Genomic DNA, 12,531 nt, shown 5'->3' with positions numbered 1-12,531 from the left:
GTTCAGGTGGCCCACGGTTGGAGCAGTGTGCCAACTGCTGCGGCACAGCAGGGCTCAGACACTGGGACAGGGACAAGCCTCTGTCACGGACAAGCAGTATTGCCCAGCTTCATGTGCCCTGAAAACCACAGTGTGCAGTTGCCTGAAAGGATGACCCACTTAGGCTCGCAGAGACTGAGATGCCAGCTTCTGCTTGCTTTCGCTTGAAAGCTTGAGACTTAGTTTGACAGGGTAAAGAAATGCATCCGTCAGCCTTTCGCATGAGATCTCAGTCATGAGCAGAAAGAGGGACAGAGAGGCAATCACTTCTAATTTACTGGACCATGGGTACTGTTTTCTGTCTGCATGAAAAACTAGATACTTAGAATTGAAGGTATAAGAGCAGCACAATAGTGAAAACAGCTCATCTACAGATGTACTGCTTAAACATTTTCAAAGTATGCAGTCTAAGTGTGTACGTTCTGAACATTTATGCAGAGAGAAAACTTTCTCTTACTAAAAGTATTTAATGAGTTTATCTAATTTATTTTTTTAGTATGTAACTCACCTCCTCAATATCTACAAAATTTTTCACATTTGTAAGTTAGGAAGGTGTCATGAGAGAACAGGGTTTTCTGTTCTTCTTATTAAAAAAATCCCCCAAAAACCAAAACCAAACTGTTTTTCTTTAGGGATATATCAATGTTCAAAGTTATTTACAATGATTTTTTATAAATATAATCTGCGTATAAGACATAAAACTCCTATATTGTGTATAATAATATGCAAAGTTTCCTTTTTCAGTATCATTAACCTGTTTTCTATGAATGGAAAATGTTTGAGAACCTGTAATTGAACACAGCATAAACAGGGTGAAGATGGCAAGCTCTCTTTTCTGGATGTTCAGATGGGCACAGCCCTGTGTGCTCTAAGTTACAAAAGCAGAGACAGTCCCACAGAGTTTCTCTGGAGATTTAAGTCATTCAGACAGACACTTCCTTTCACTTGAGTTACTCTGACAGCTCAGCTAACGAACCTCTGTTTGATGGATCTAAACTTTGTGCATATGACTGAAACCATAAACATCAAAGCACAGGCACAAGTCACAGCTGCTCATCTGTTGTCGGTTTGCACCAGACCAGGGCTGCCACGCTCCACCTCGCTCTTCCCCCTTGCAGGGAGAGTGGTGAACTGTGATGGGGTAGTCCGGGGACTCAGTGCTCTAGGCTACAACCTGGTGACATTTCCAAAGTCTCTTCTTCATTGTGATTTCTTTGGAATTTGAGGTGTCCATTAAAAGTATCTGCTAAAGGGTAATTAAAAGGAAAAAAAAGGCAAAAAAAAAGGTGAAGAAGCAAAGCAAACATATAAAAAGCTCCTAATTAGAAATGGACTTGCTAACCTCATCTGGTTTCAAAGTCTGTATTGGAAATGAATATTGCAGAAAGGAAAAAAATACACATGTAAAAAATCCCAATTTTTCTTACTTTCTTTTCAAATTTTATTTTGGTTTAAGGTTTTTTAGCTGTTTTGGCTCATCTCTTGTGTCAGAAACATCTTTTCTGGATTTTTGTGGTTTTAATGGTATATTCCTTGAGGTCTAGAAAAGGTGGAGGTACATTTCAGCAAAGAAAAAGAGGTAATTTGAAGGGAGTCATTAAACTCTAGGTTGAAATACAGTATGAATAAAAGAAACAAAAATTAATTCATGTTCTTAGTAGTTTTTTTCAGAAAAGCCCTTCATTGCACTAACTTGGGTTTATTTGAAGCACGTTTGCAGCGCTCCACAACTCCGTACTGGTTGTGCAGCAGTCCTTTGGCAGTTGCCTAAATATATTTTACTCTCATTTTAATTCTTGTCTAAAGTTTTGCTGGCACATATGTCAATAAATTTTATTAAGTGATGCTGTTGATGCTGCTACGGAGGCAAAGGCCCACAGCAAAATTCAGAGGTTAACAAAGCACTCTCTTGTTTTGTCATTATTACTGACTCTAGTTGGAAAGTGCAGAAACGCTGCGCTGGTGGCATGAACTGCCAGCAATCCAAAGTGCACAAGTATTAAATTCTTCGTGTCTTCAAGTCCTGGAAAAGTTTTCTAAAGGTTTACCTAAGGACACACATAGATAGTTTTGAAATACATTTTCAGAGAATGTTTCTCCTGAAAAAAAAGAAAGAAAATTATTTTTTCTTGCAAAGTGTATTCCTGTGCGGTTGTAATAACATTTTTATACTGAGATGATTGACCCTTTGTGCAGCACTAGGGATAATGGCAGAAGCGGTAATCAGACAGTCACAAGTTGCTTTTAAAGCCAGTTCAGAAATAATGAGGCAATTTGAGTAAAAGAGATCTACTTTTACTGAGGTATACGTCTATATTTAACTTTTCATGGGTTTAGTGATCTTGATAGAAAGAATCCAGATCTTAAAAGAGGTTTTTCTAAGAATTAAAAAGTCCATAAGGTGCAACTCAAAAGTGAATTTTATAATATTTATAATTCTTTTATAAATTATTCTCTTTTTATTCATTCTTTTGAAGACAAGCAACATGAAGTTGAAATCCCTTCTCCAACACAGAAAGAGAAAGAGAAAAAGAAGAGGCCAATGTCCCAGATCAGTGGAGTCAAAAAGCTCATGCACAGCTCCAGCCTAACTAATTCCAGTATTCCCAGGTTTGGAGTTAAAACAGACCAAGAAGATGTTCTTGCCAAGGTAGAGAATATATATATATATGTCCTTGAAATTATATAAACAGAGTGTGGATATTTCTGTATTATTCCATCCTCTGCTTATACACATTGGTTTCAAGCTGCAGCACTAAGCATTTATATCACTTGAAATGGCCCAAATTTGTTGCAGTGGAAGAATAGCAAGTAAAATCAGAATCAGACCATAAGGGCTAATTTCAGCATGAAGACAATTTCATCTGGCATTTGTGTATGCATTAAGAAGCCTTCCTATTCATAAATAGTATCTGAAGATTGAAGAGTAAACATATTGTATAAGTGTCACAGGAATGAAAATGTATAGATAGCAAACTTATTTTTAAAAAATGCACAAGGGTATATAGCATTAGAACTACCCTTCCTATTTTTAGCTGTATCATTTTATGTGTATTCTTTTTCTTATTTTTAATGAAATTTCTTACCATTTTTTGGGCCAGCAGCTAACTACTCGGTAATAACAGAAAATTGGTATAAAGGGATTTTTGATTGAGTTATGCCTCTTCTAACGTTTTCAGGAATCTTATTTGAAGAGTTTCTGAGACCAGGGAGAGAGCAACAGAATTTCCCATCTCTGCACATTGCAGAGATGCACTCAGCAGAATTGCACATCTCTGGAGGTTTTCTGCTCACTGAACTTCATTGTCAATAGACAATGAGATAGCAAAGTGTCAGTTAAACTCATTCAAGATACTGTGGATTTTTCCCCTCTGGAGCAATTCACTAAAGAGGCAGTCTTTCCTGCTTAGACAAATAAAATTTCAAAAATGGGTAGATGTAAATTCTGATATTGCAAGATTAATAGCAGCTGCAGAGTTTATAGTTTAGCCCTTTCAAGGTTTAGCATGTAACTTGCACATTGGCCAGGTCTTAATGAGTCCCCTGTTTATAATTGCTTCTCTCAAAAATTGCAGGAATTTTTATGTTAGGTTTCAACCTGTTCATTGCTTGATTTTACTCTAGGAACTTGAAGATTTGAACAAGTGGGGCCTTCAGGTTTTCAGAGTAGCAGAGTTATCTGGAAACAGACCTCTGACTGTCATCATGCACACTATTTTTCAGGCAAGTTTGAGCAGTCATGTTGCTTTTTTATCTTGGAGACTGTTCTGTGCTTCAAAATCTAATTATTTTTCCTTTACTTTTATAGGAGCGGGATTTGTTAAAAACTTTTAAGATTCCAGTAGATACTTTAATAACTTATTTGATGACCCTGGAAGACCACTACCATGCAGATGTGGCATACCACAATAACATACATGCTGCAGATGTGGTTCAGTCAACCCATGTCCTACTATCAACCCCAGCATTAGAGGTAAACTACACTGAAGAAAAAAAGTGGCAGTCATGAGAGAAAGGGATGCACTGAGAGTCTCCTGAACATTAAAGATCTTAGTTTATGCAATGTTTTTAAAAGAAATCTTAGCATTTCTTTGATGGATTCTGTTCTTTTAAAGGTATTTTGTGAGGATCAAAGTTACATGTAAATATTGTGCAGAACACATCACTTCTTTTCATTTTAAATCATGGAAATTTTTGCTGTCATAAGCTTTTTCACTGTAACACAATGCATATCTTGTTTCTACCATCTTGTTATTTATGCCACATCCTGTTCTGTAGTTATTTCCCATGTGGGATTCTGCCTAACCACAGTAAGTGGCAGTTCTTAGGAAAGTTTATTCTGATCTGGAAAGTCTACTTTTGTATTTTTTTCTAAGACAGATTGGAACATGTACTAAATTTTCACTCGACTCTCTTTTCTTACACTTCCTCCCTCCAATAAATATTGCAAAGTTTTTTGGGAAAACAATTAATTTGTTCTTTTTGTAGCAATTCTCTTCTTGAAAGTTCTTAAATCCCTGAAGTAGATGGATGTGAAAGATGGAGATTTTCTCTCTTTAAGCACAGTTCAAGTCTTAACATAGCGAACATTGATGTTGATTTATCCCAGCAAACGGTTAGAAAAAATCAGGCAAAGGAAGTAGTAGGAATTTTATTATTTCAAAAGGATTTAACTTCATTTTCAAGAAGGGCTGCATTTTGACTCTCCTATAATGGGCAATCTTTAATGTTACTGAATACATAATAACTGTATTACCTTCTTCTTAAAAAGTGGATCTTGGCACATTTGGATCCTCAAAGACTTGAAATCTCTTGAGAAAATTTTCTTGTTCTCAGGAAGATCAGCTAATGTTCTTAAAACACCACTGGCGTCACCACACAGCTGAGCTAGTCATCAGTAAAATGTAGGGGTTTTTTTCCAGACCTTTTTTTTTCATGGCCTTATTCTCAGCAGAGCTTTAGCTGGTGAAATGGCAATGGCTGCCCAGTGCCACTGCTGGTCTTTGCCCTTCTGAGCTGTCCTTGATCAATTTTGAAAACATTTGCATCTTGTGGGTGCTTCTGGCAACAGGGCACTGGGCTGATTCCAAGTCTGTTGCAGTCCTCTTTTCCTGTCTTCCTAGAAATCACACACAAATGGAAAAGCAGTAAATGCTAAGTGAGATGATGTGTAGTCTGTTGCTATTTCCTTTAGATAGAAGATGTGCATCTTTCAAATACAGACACAGAGGAGTCAGGCTAAATTATTAACTTTAATTTGTGCTATAAGTTAGAAACCTGTGCTTAATTGCCTAATAAAGGTGGATTTATGTACAGACTGAAGTTGAAAATACTTCAGTTGTAGCAGAATTTAGTGTATGAAGTGCAAATCACTTTACTTTGGCCAAACTTGAAATATTTATGAAATTCTACATAATTGATGATTTTACAAAGTGTTTGATAGCTTGTGTGTAAAGTCTCTAGAGATCATGGTATATTTTAAATGTGTTTTGCTTGTTCACATCCAGAATCAAGTAGAATCCTTTTTATTGGAAACACTTTTTCACAGTTTGGTCATTTTCATTTCTGTTTCATTATATTCTAGGCGGTGTTCACTGATTTGGAGATTCTTGCAGCAATTTTTGCCAGTGCAATACATGATGTAGATCATCCTGGGGTTTCAAACCAATTTCTTATCAACACGAGTAAGTTTGATGCTTAGTGGTTTTCTCAAAAAATTTGCTGTGAGTTCTGCACATAGTGCCTGAAAAATACCACCAGTTCATTCCTTGTTTGCTTCTATCTCTAACTTTTCTCAATAAATATATAGATGTTTATATTTTAAACATGATATTACTTTGCATTTTGTCTAATTCTAGTAATAATTTACACAGTACACTCTAGCAAGAATTACTAAGGTATAAACTATAAACCTGGCATTGTTTCAATGTATTGCATGTTTTCTCTCCTGGAAATATAGTTGATTTACATTAAATAGGTAAAGTTTTAAGAAGAGAATGAAGGAAGATTAAAAAAAAAAAGGACAAGACAAGAATTTATATGCTTGTATTAGAAACATATGGTGTGACGAAGGGTAGAAATTTAGAAAGCAGAAAAGCATGATTCTTTTTAGCAAACAGACAGACAGTCCTGTATCCTGTACTTGGTTTTTGATCTCTCATGCTTTGTAGACTGAATTTCCTCACTCTGTTTCTGCAGCTATGATAAACATGGTTTATTCTGACTCTAATGTTATCTCTGAATTTGAAACACAGTGTACTTCTGCATTGCTCAAGGCTGTTGTTGGCAGCCTTGCTGAACCTCTATCCCTTCAGTCATCTACTGAAATAAAAACACTGTCAACTTTATTGAACCTGATTATGTCATATTTACTCAATAGTTTGTTGCCCCAGTGGCAGCTTGCTTGGATTTTGTTGCCTGATGTCACTATTATTGACCTTCGTAGGTCAGTACCAGTTCCGTCATACTGTGTTATTTCTTCTGCTCTCTGACAACTTCTCCTTTTATGATAACTGACCCAGAAGTGCAAAGTTTAAATAATACTATTAATCCAAGCACAAAAGAAGAAAAAGCAACAGAAATGGAGACATACCTAGCGTTGTGTATTTGACCCATCTGGTTGCACATTTATAGATACTGTCACTTCTGCACATGGGCAGAATCTATTTCCCAGGTGTTAAAATAGAATGACCCCAAATCAGCAGTAGAGTTTGAAGAAGGGAGCTCCTGCTCTTACTCATTGCTGCTGTATATTCAAATAAGACAAGTACTTCAGTTTAGCCTGCACCTAGATTTGTTTGTCTCAGTGGCCTAAGGGCCATCCTATAATGAAATTGAATTTTATGACTCATCCTCATGAAAGAGGATTAAGATTGACTCTATTTTTTGTGCTTTACTGGGGACCAGTACAGTTCAGCGGTGCAGGCAGAGAGTGAATCAAGCTTTGTGCAAAAACCAAATTCTTAATTGAATCTAAAGAGTGGGCATATGTAAGTAAAGATTTTTCCTTGCTTGTTGAGTCAGAAATTGAGTACCAGGTTATACTTGGTGGCTCCAGGGTTCTGTGAGGAAACCAACAAATTGTTTAGGTTTAAGAGTGTTGACTTAGTTGAAAGGATGAGTAGTGGTGCATAAAGCTTTTACTTCTAGTTAGATTGAAATTCAGCTAATGTAAGAGTCATATTCATGCTGATAATTATCAGCTTTAAAAATATATCTTGATTTCTCAGTTCAGCTTTTGATAAAGGAGGCTTTTGGTCAATCAAGTAAAAACACTAATTGAAAGTTTCAGCTGTTGCAAGGTTGAAGGAAACAGAGATTTTGTTTATTTTAAATTGTTCTGTGTGCAAGGAAGAAACTGCAGGGAGAGAGACAAAAAAATCATCTAATGTTGGCTTCTCAAATCCAAAATTTTCCTAACTTTTAGAAGATAATTTGCTTCCATTTAATTTTATTTCTTTACCTAAATATAAGAATGCATTTAAAAAAAATTATAGACTTAGTTACATGATAGACTTAGTTAGACTTAAAGTATGTACATATTTGCCATATTTTCATATTTTTTTATTATTAGTCTTGTGACTTTTCTGACTATTATTTTCCTATATGAAGTCTATTACAGAGTTGTCGACTAAACAAATCCCTCTTGAATGCTATTAAATAACAAACAAATATGAAGTATATCAGCATCAGAGTAGATATTTATTTTACCACTGTAACTCTGTCCTTCCAGAAAAATATTCTTGAATCTTACAATGTGTTACAGAGGTTTCCAAGGGGGAACTTTCTTCCATTTTTATGTCCATTTTTAAGTTGAGTGCATTTTAGCTGTGTCTGTAGCTCCAGATCTTCTAAAGTATTTTGGCAATGTGGAGTGTTTTGCAGTTGTAGCAAATCAGAAGCTGTTTGAAAAGAAAATAAACTAGTGCATGATTTCTGCATGAGAAAAACAAGCATGCAGGCTTTGTATGTGTTCTGTGAAAAACGAAAGAGAGATCATTTTACAAACTTGCTTTCTTTCTGCTTTTGCTGTTATTACTTTGCTGGGTTTGGGATAAGAAAAGGCAGAGGAAGACTTCCCTGATTCAACAGATTGATTTATTCAAGACAAGAGAGAAAGACAGCAGGAGAATGGATAATGAGATTAATGAAATCTGAAGATCAAAGCTTTTAGAGGCCTCCTGTTGAACCAAAGGCATTTTAGAGTATAGCTGATGTAAAAGAAAAAAAGAGGACTAAGAGTGGACTAGACTGATGTATGTTTAGACTTAGGCTAGAACAGCTGCAATAAACAGAAGTTACTACAGCACAGGAAAAGTATGATCGCATAAAAATTATATGAGTATTTTGTGATGGATTTATTTACAAGCTATATCTTAAAGCATATGCAAGCTGACTGTTCAGTATACCTGAGTTAAAGCTAAAGCTGTGCAGACATTTTTGTAATTGCTTTGAGTTTTCAGAGCTATCTGTTCAGCAGGTCTAAGCTGACCTTATATGTGTGCCTTAGCACAGGCATGGCTGGGAAGTGTGTGTTATTGTCACGGCCATATGGGGTGGCTGAGGTAAGAATAATTCCATTGGTGAAGACAGTACTACAGACAGCATCAGGGACAGACCCAAGAACAAGGCAGCATTCAAGCCACTGCCTGCAGTTTCACACCACAGGACATTACATGGAAAAGACAGAAGCATAGCTGATACCATCCTGCCAGCCTTCAGCTGTCATGGACTAATGACCGTATAGTTCACTAGGCATCGTAGCATCTTAGATAACTGCAGAAAGAAATGATTTGAAAATCAAGAAGCTGGTGCTCCTCAGCAGACCTGCAGGAAAGTCTCAGCTGTGTATTCCCAGGTCAAAGTGCTGGGAAGATGAAACTTGACTAACAGTAGAATTTTAGGTATTGTGACAGAGAGAGGCATGAGAAGACAACAAATCTGTGTGTTTTAGTTGAAGCGTGTTTATGCATATATTATGCATATAACATTTTCTAAGTTGCCTCTCACAGATATGAAAATTCATTCTAAAAATTAACTGTCTTATACTTTTTCTAACCTGCTACTCCAGGCATGTGTTACTGCACCATTGCAAAGCCTTTTCTTTGTTTTGCTCAACTTTGGCTTGACCTAGTAAGTTATTCAGTGAATAATTCTGTAACTTTCAGGGCTGCTTCTAAAAGTTTATCTGTAAATCTTGTTATGCATGTAATGAATTTGAAAAAGATCTTAAGGGATTTGGTAGAAGCACAGGCTTTAGTAACGTTCTGCCCTGCGATTGTTATTGCAGATTCTGAACTTGCCTTGATGTACAATGACTCATCAGTACTGGAGAATCATCACTTGGCTGTGGGTTTCAAGCTGCTGCAGGAAGAAAATTGTGACATTTTCCAGAATTTGACCAAAAAACAGAGACAATCGTTGAGGAAAATGGTCATTGACATTGTGAGTTTTGAAATTTTGTCTTCCATAGAGCTAGGACATCGAATAATAAAGCACAGAAACATTTTATAATAAATTACACATCGTCAGGCCCATAAACAATGAAGTGAAAGTTTAAAGTTTTGTCATATCTTACCCAAATACAAATAGTGGGGTCTTTTGAGTTCCACTCACTTTCTATGCATTTCTGGAAGGCATACTATTCTGTTTCAAGCTGGTTTTGATGATGCCATTCTACCATTACAGTTAGAAATTTGCTACTGAATTAATAATGAATTTGGGCTGATCAGTCCATTCTGAGCAATGCTGAACAAAGATTTTGTCATATTCTTTAAAAAACTAATATGAGAACCTACTATTATGAATATACAGAACTCTTACTTGTGTCATGTATTCAGGCATAGAAGCTATGGGTTCCTTCCAAAAACGTTGATTTATATGTTCAATTATTATTCAAAAAACTCCAGTAGAATAATTTACATAATGTTCATTTTTTGTTTATTTTTTCCTAGGTACTTGCAACAGATATGTCTAAGCATATGAATCTACTGGCTGATTTAAAAACTATGGTTGAAACTAAAAAAGTGACCAGTTCTGGTGTCCTGCTTCTTGATAACTATTCAGACAGGATTCAGGTAAGGAAATGCATCTGAAAATGTGCACTTGTATTACATACTTGAAAACATTGTCTTCCCCATTCTCCAGCATGGATTAGAGCTATCTCTTTCACACCATGATTTGCTGCTTCCTTCTGTTTCCTCCCTGGTCTAAATGACGTGGTTTAAGTGGTTCTCTGGGAGGCTAACTAAGTGCTAGGGTAGTTCAGGACTGAATGAGCATTTGACCTTCCCTTCAAATTATCAAAAAAGTGGTTCTCTTTCTCACAAGGATTTTGTGACCTTTATAGCAACAGAAGCAGCAGAAGCTAGGTAATTCATGGCTCTTACTCCAAGTGTGAAAAGCACACAACCACATAAGTTTTGGCTGTTTAGAATAAATTTTGCATTACATGTATTTTCAAGATTTTGTTTTACAGTCACCAGAAATGTGAATAAAAAAGGAGCTGCTTTTCTTCAGTGCAGTAACACCACAGGTGTTCAACGTGTTCTAGGTTCTTCAGAATATGGTGCACTGTGCAGATCTGAGCAACCCTACCAAGCCGCTCCACCTCTACCGCCAATGGACAGATAGAATAATGGAGGAATTTTTCCGTCAGGGAGACCGGGAACGAGAAAGGGGAATGGAGATAAGTCCCATGTGTGATAAGCACAATGCATCTGTAGAAAAATCACAGGTAATTGATTTTATAAGGTAAAGTTAAACCTTTTGGAAGAAAAGGATAGTACATAGTCATGTTTTGAACAATTTCTGAATGCACCTTTTTCTTTTCTTCCTCTGAATTAATTAATTCAGCTCCTCAGTTATAAATGAAGCAAATTGAGACTTTTTGTGTGAAAACATAGTGCGTGGCAATATGTTTGCTGAAGGGATTCCATCACTGTCCTGACCTGAAAAGCAGCATACATGCCAAAAGAAATTACTGTACAGCTGAGTGGGGTTTCCTTCAAAAACATAATTAAATATAAATTAGGTATCTAGCTCACTAGATGCAGTGGAGTTGTTTGGAATTTCACTTGAAATCAAATCCTTTCCATGCTGTTACCCAATATCCTGAAACAGACTTCTGAAAAGTAAAAGACTTTATCTGTTATATAAACTAGTATGGTTTCCTTTCAGCCACCTCTAAGGGTAATGTACCTTGTGTCTCTTCCTAGCATTATATTTCTCATATTTTGCATGACTTACTAATTTCGCTGTGAGTAATCATATTCTTGCATTATTTGAAACAGGTGGGTTTTATAGATTACATTGTTCATCCTTTGTGGGAGACGTGGGCAGATCTTGTTCACCCGGATGCCCAGGATATCTTAGATACACTGGAGGACAATCGAGAATGGTACCAGAGCACAATCCCTAGAAGTCCCTCTCCTGCACCTGAAGAAAAGGAAGAGGGAAAGCAGGGTCAAACTGAAAAATTTCAGTTTGAGCTAACGCTGGAGGAAGATGGTGAGTCAGACACCGAAAAGGACAGTGGAAGTCAAGTAGAAGAAGACACCAGCTTCAGTGACTCCAAGACTCTTTGCACCCAGGATTCAGAATCTACTGAAATTCCTCTTGATGAGCAAGTAGGGGAAGAAGTGGAGGAGGAGGAGAACCAAACAGCAGAGTCTTGTGTGGTAGAAGAACATTCTCCTGACACATAACAATGAAAACACAGTCTCTTTCTCTTGCTCACTCCCTTTCTTTTCCTCTTTCTCTCTCTCTTTTTTTTTTTTTTTTTTTTTTTTTTTTTTTTTTTTTTTTTTGGGGGGGAGGGCTGGGGGGGCTGGGGTATTTTCAGTTTTGTTACGGATTTTTTATTTTTCTTTTATTTTTTAAATGAGGCAGTAATTTCCAAAGTATATGTCACATACTACAACCATGGTCAAAACTTGGTGTTTTCTGCCAGAATGATTGTTGATCAAAACTGAAGTTGATGATTCAGTTTGGCACTCAGGAATATTGTAAACAGAATTTTCACCTCCGTGCTGTCAGAAGGCAGGGGGAGAACATCCATAAATTGCATTTTAATAAGGTCTCTATTTGGCAGATTCCATTAAATATAGCAAATGCTTTCAGAGGAGTACCACCTGCCAAACGAATGTTGGTGTGCTTTGATAGTTTTTGAATTAATTGTATTTTATTGTAAGACATTGGATAATGTTCATCTGTGGAGGAAACGGACGGAAAAAGCATTGAGGTTCCTATAGGAAAACAAATTCACAAAAATGATGGGAAACAAATGGATTCTGTTACCAACATGAAGATAAGCTGTGAAAATTACATAATTTTCTTATTTCTAATCTTCTGAGACATGACTGAAAAAAATGTGACCCAGTGGGTTGCACTAACCTTTTCATTTTGTACAATATGTGAAAGGGAGATCTTTTTTAGAGCTCACTTTTATTAAATATACCAAGGTATTATATTTAAAAAAAAAAACACTTTCAT

The 12,531-nt window shown here is 36.4% G+C and overlaps 1 protein-coding gene across 6 annotated transcripts in view; it reads left to right on the top strand.

The window, feature by feature from the left end:
- The window catches only part of PDE4D (phosphodiesterase 4D), a 350,628-nt gene extending 338,853 nt beyond the window's left edge, over positions 1-11,775 (top strand). For all 6 annotated transcript variants that reach the window (XM_064735824.1, XM_064735825.1, XM_064735828.1 and 3 more), the window contains 8 exons: positions 2,517-2,689; positions 3,664-3,762; positions 3,848-4,012; positions 5,624-5,723; positions 9,329-9,483; positions 9,993-10,115; positions 10,592-10,774; positions 11,331-11,775. In XM_064735824.1, coding sequence (XP_064591894.1) covers positions 2,517-2,689; positions 3,664-3,762; positions 3,848-4,012; positions 5,624-5,723; positions 9,329-9,483; positions 9,993-10,115; positions 10,592-10,774; positions 11,331-11,744 — 1,412 coding nt within the window. In that variant the 3' untranslated portion in view covers positions 11,745-11,775. The remainder of the gene's footprint in view (positions 1-2,516; positions 2,690-3,663; positions 3,763-3,847; positions 4,013-5,623; positions 5,724-9,328; positions 9,484-9,992; positions 10,116-10,591; positions 10,775-11,330) is intronic.
- Positions 11,776-12,531: the final 756 nt, after the last annotated feature.

Source organism: Zonotrichia leucophrys, chromosome Z, assembly GCF_028769735.1.
Source record: "Zonotrichia leucophrys gambelii isolate GWCS_2022_RI chromosome Z, RI_Zleu_2.0, whole genome shotgun sequence".
NCBI classification, from domain to species: Eukaryota; Metazoa; Chordata; class Aves; order Passeriformes; family Passerellidae; genus Zonotrichia; species Zonotrichia leucophrys.
This window is presented reverse-complemented; position numbering and strand designations above follow the sequence as displayed.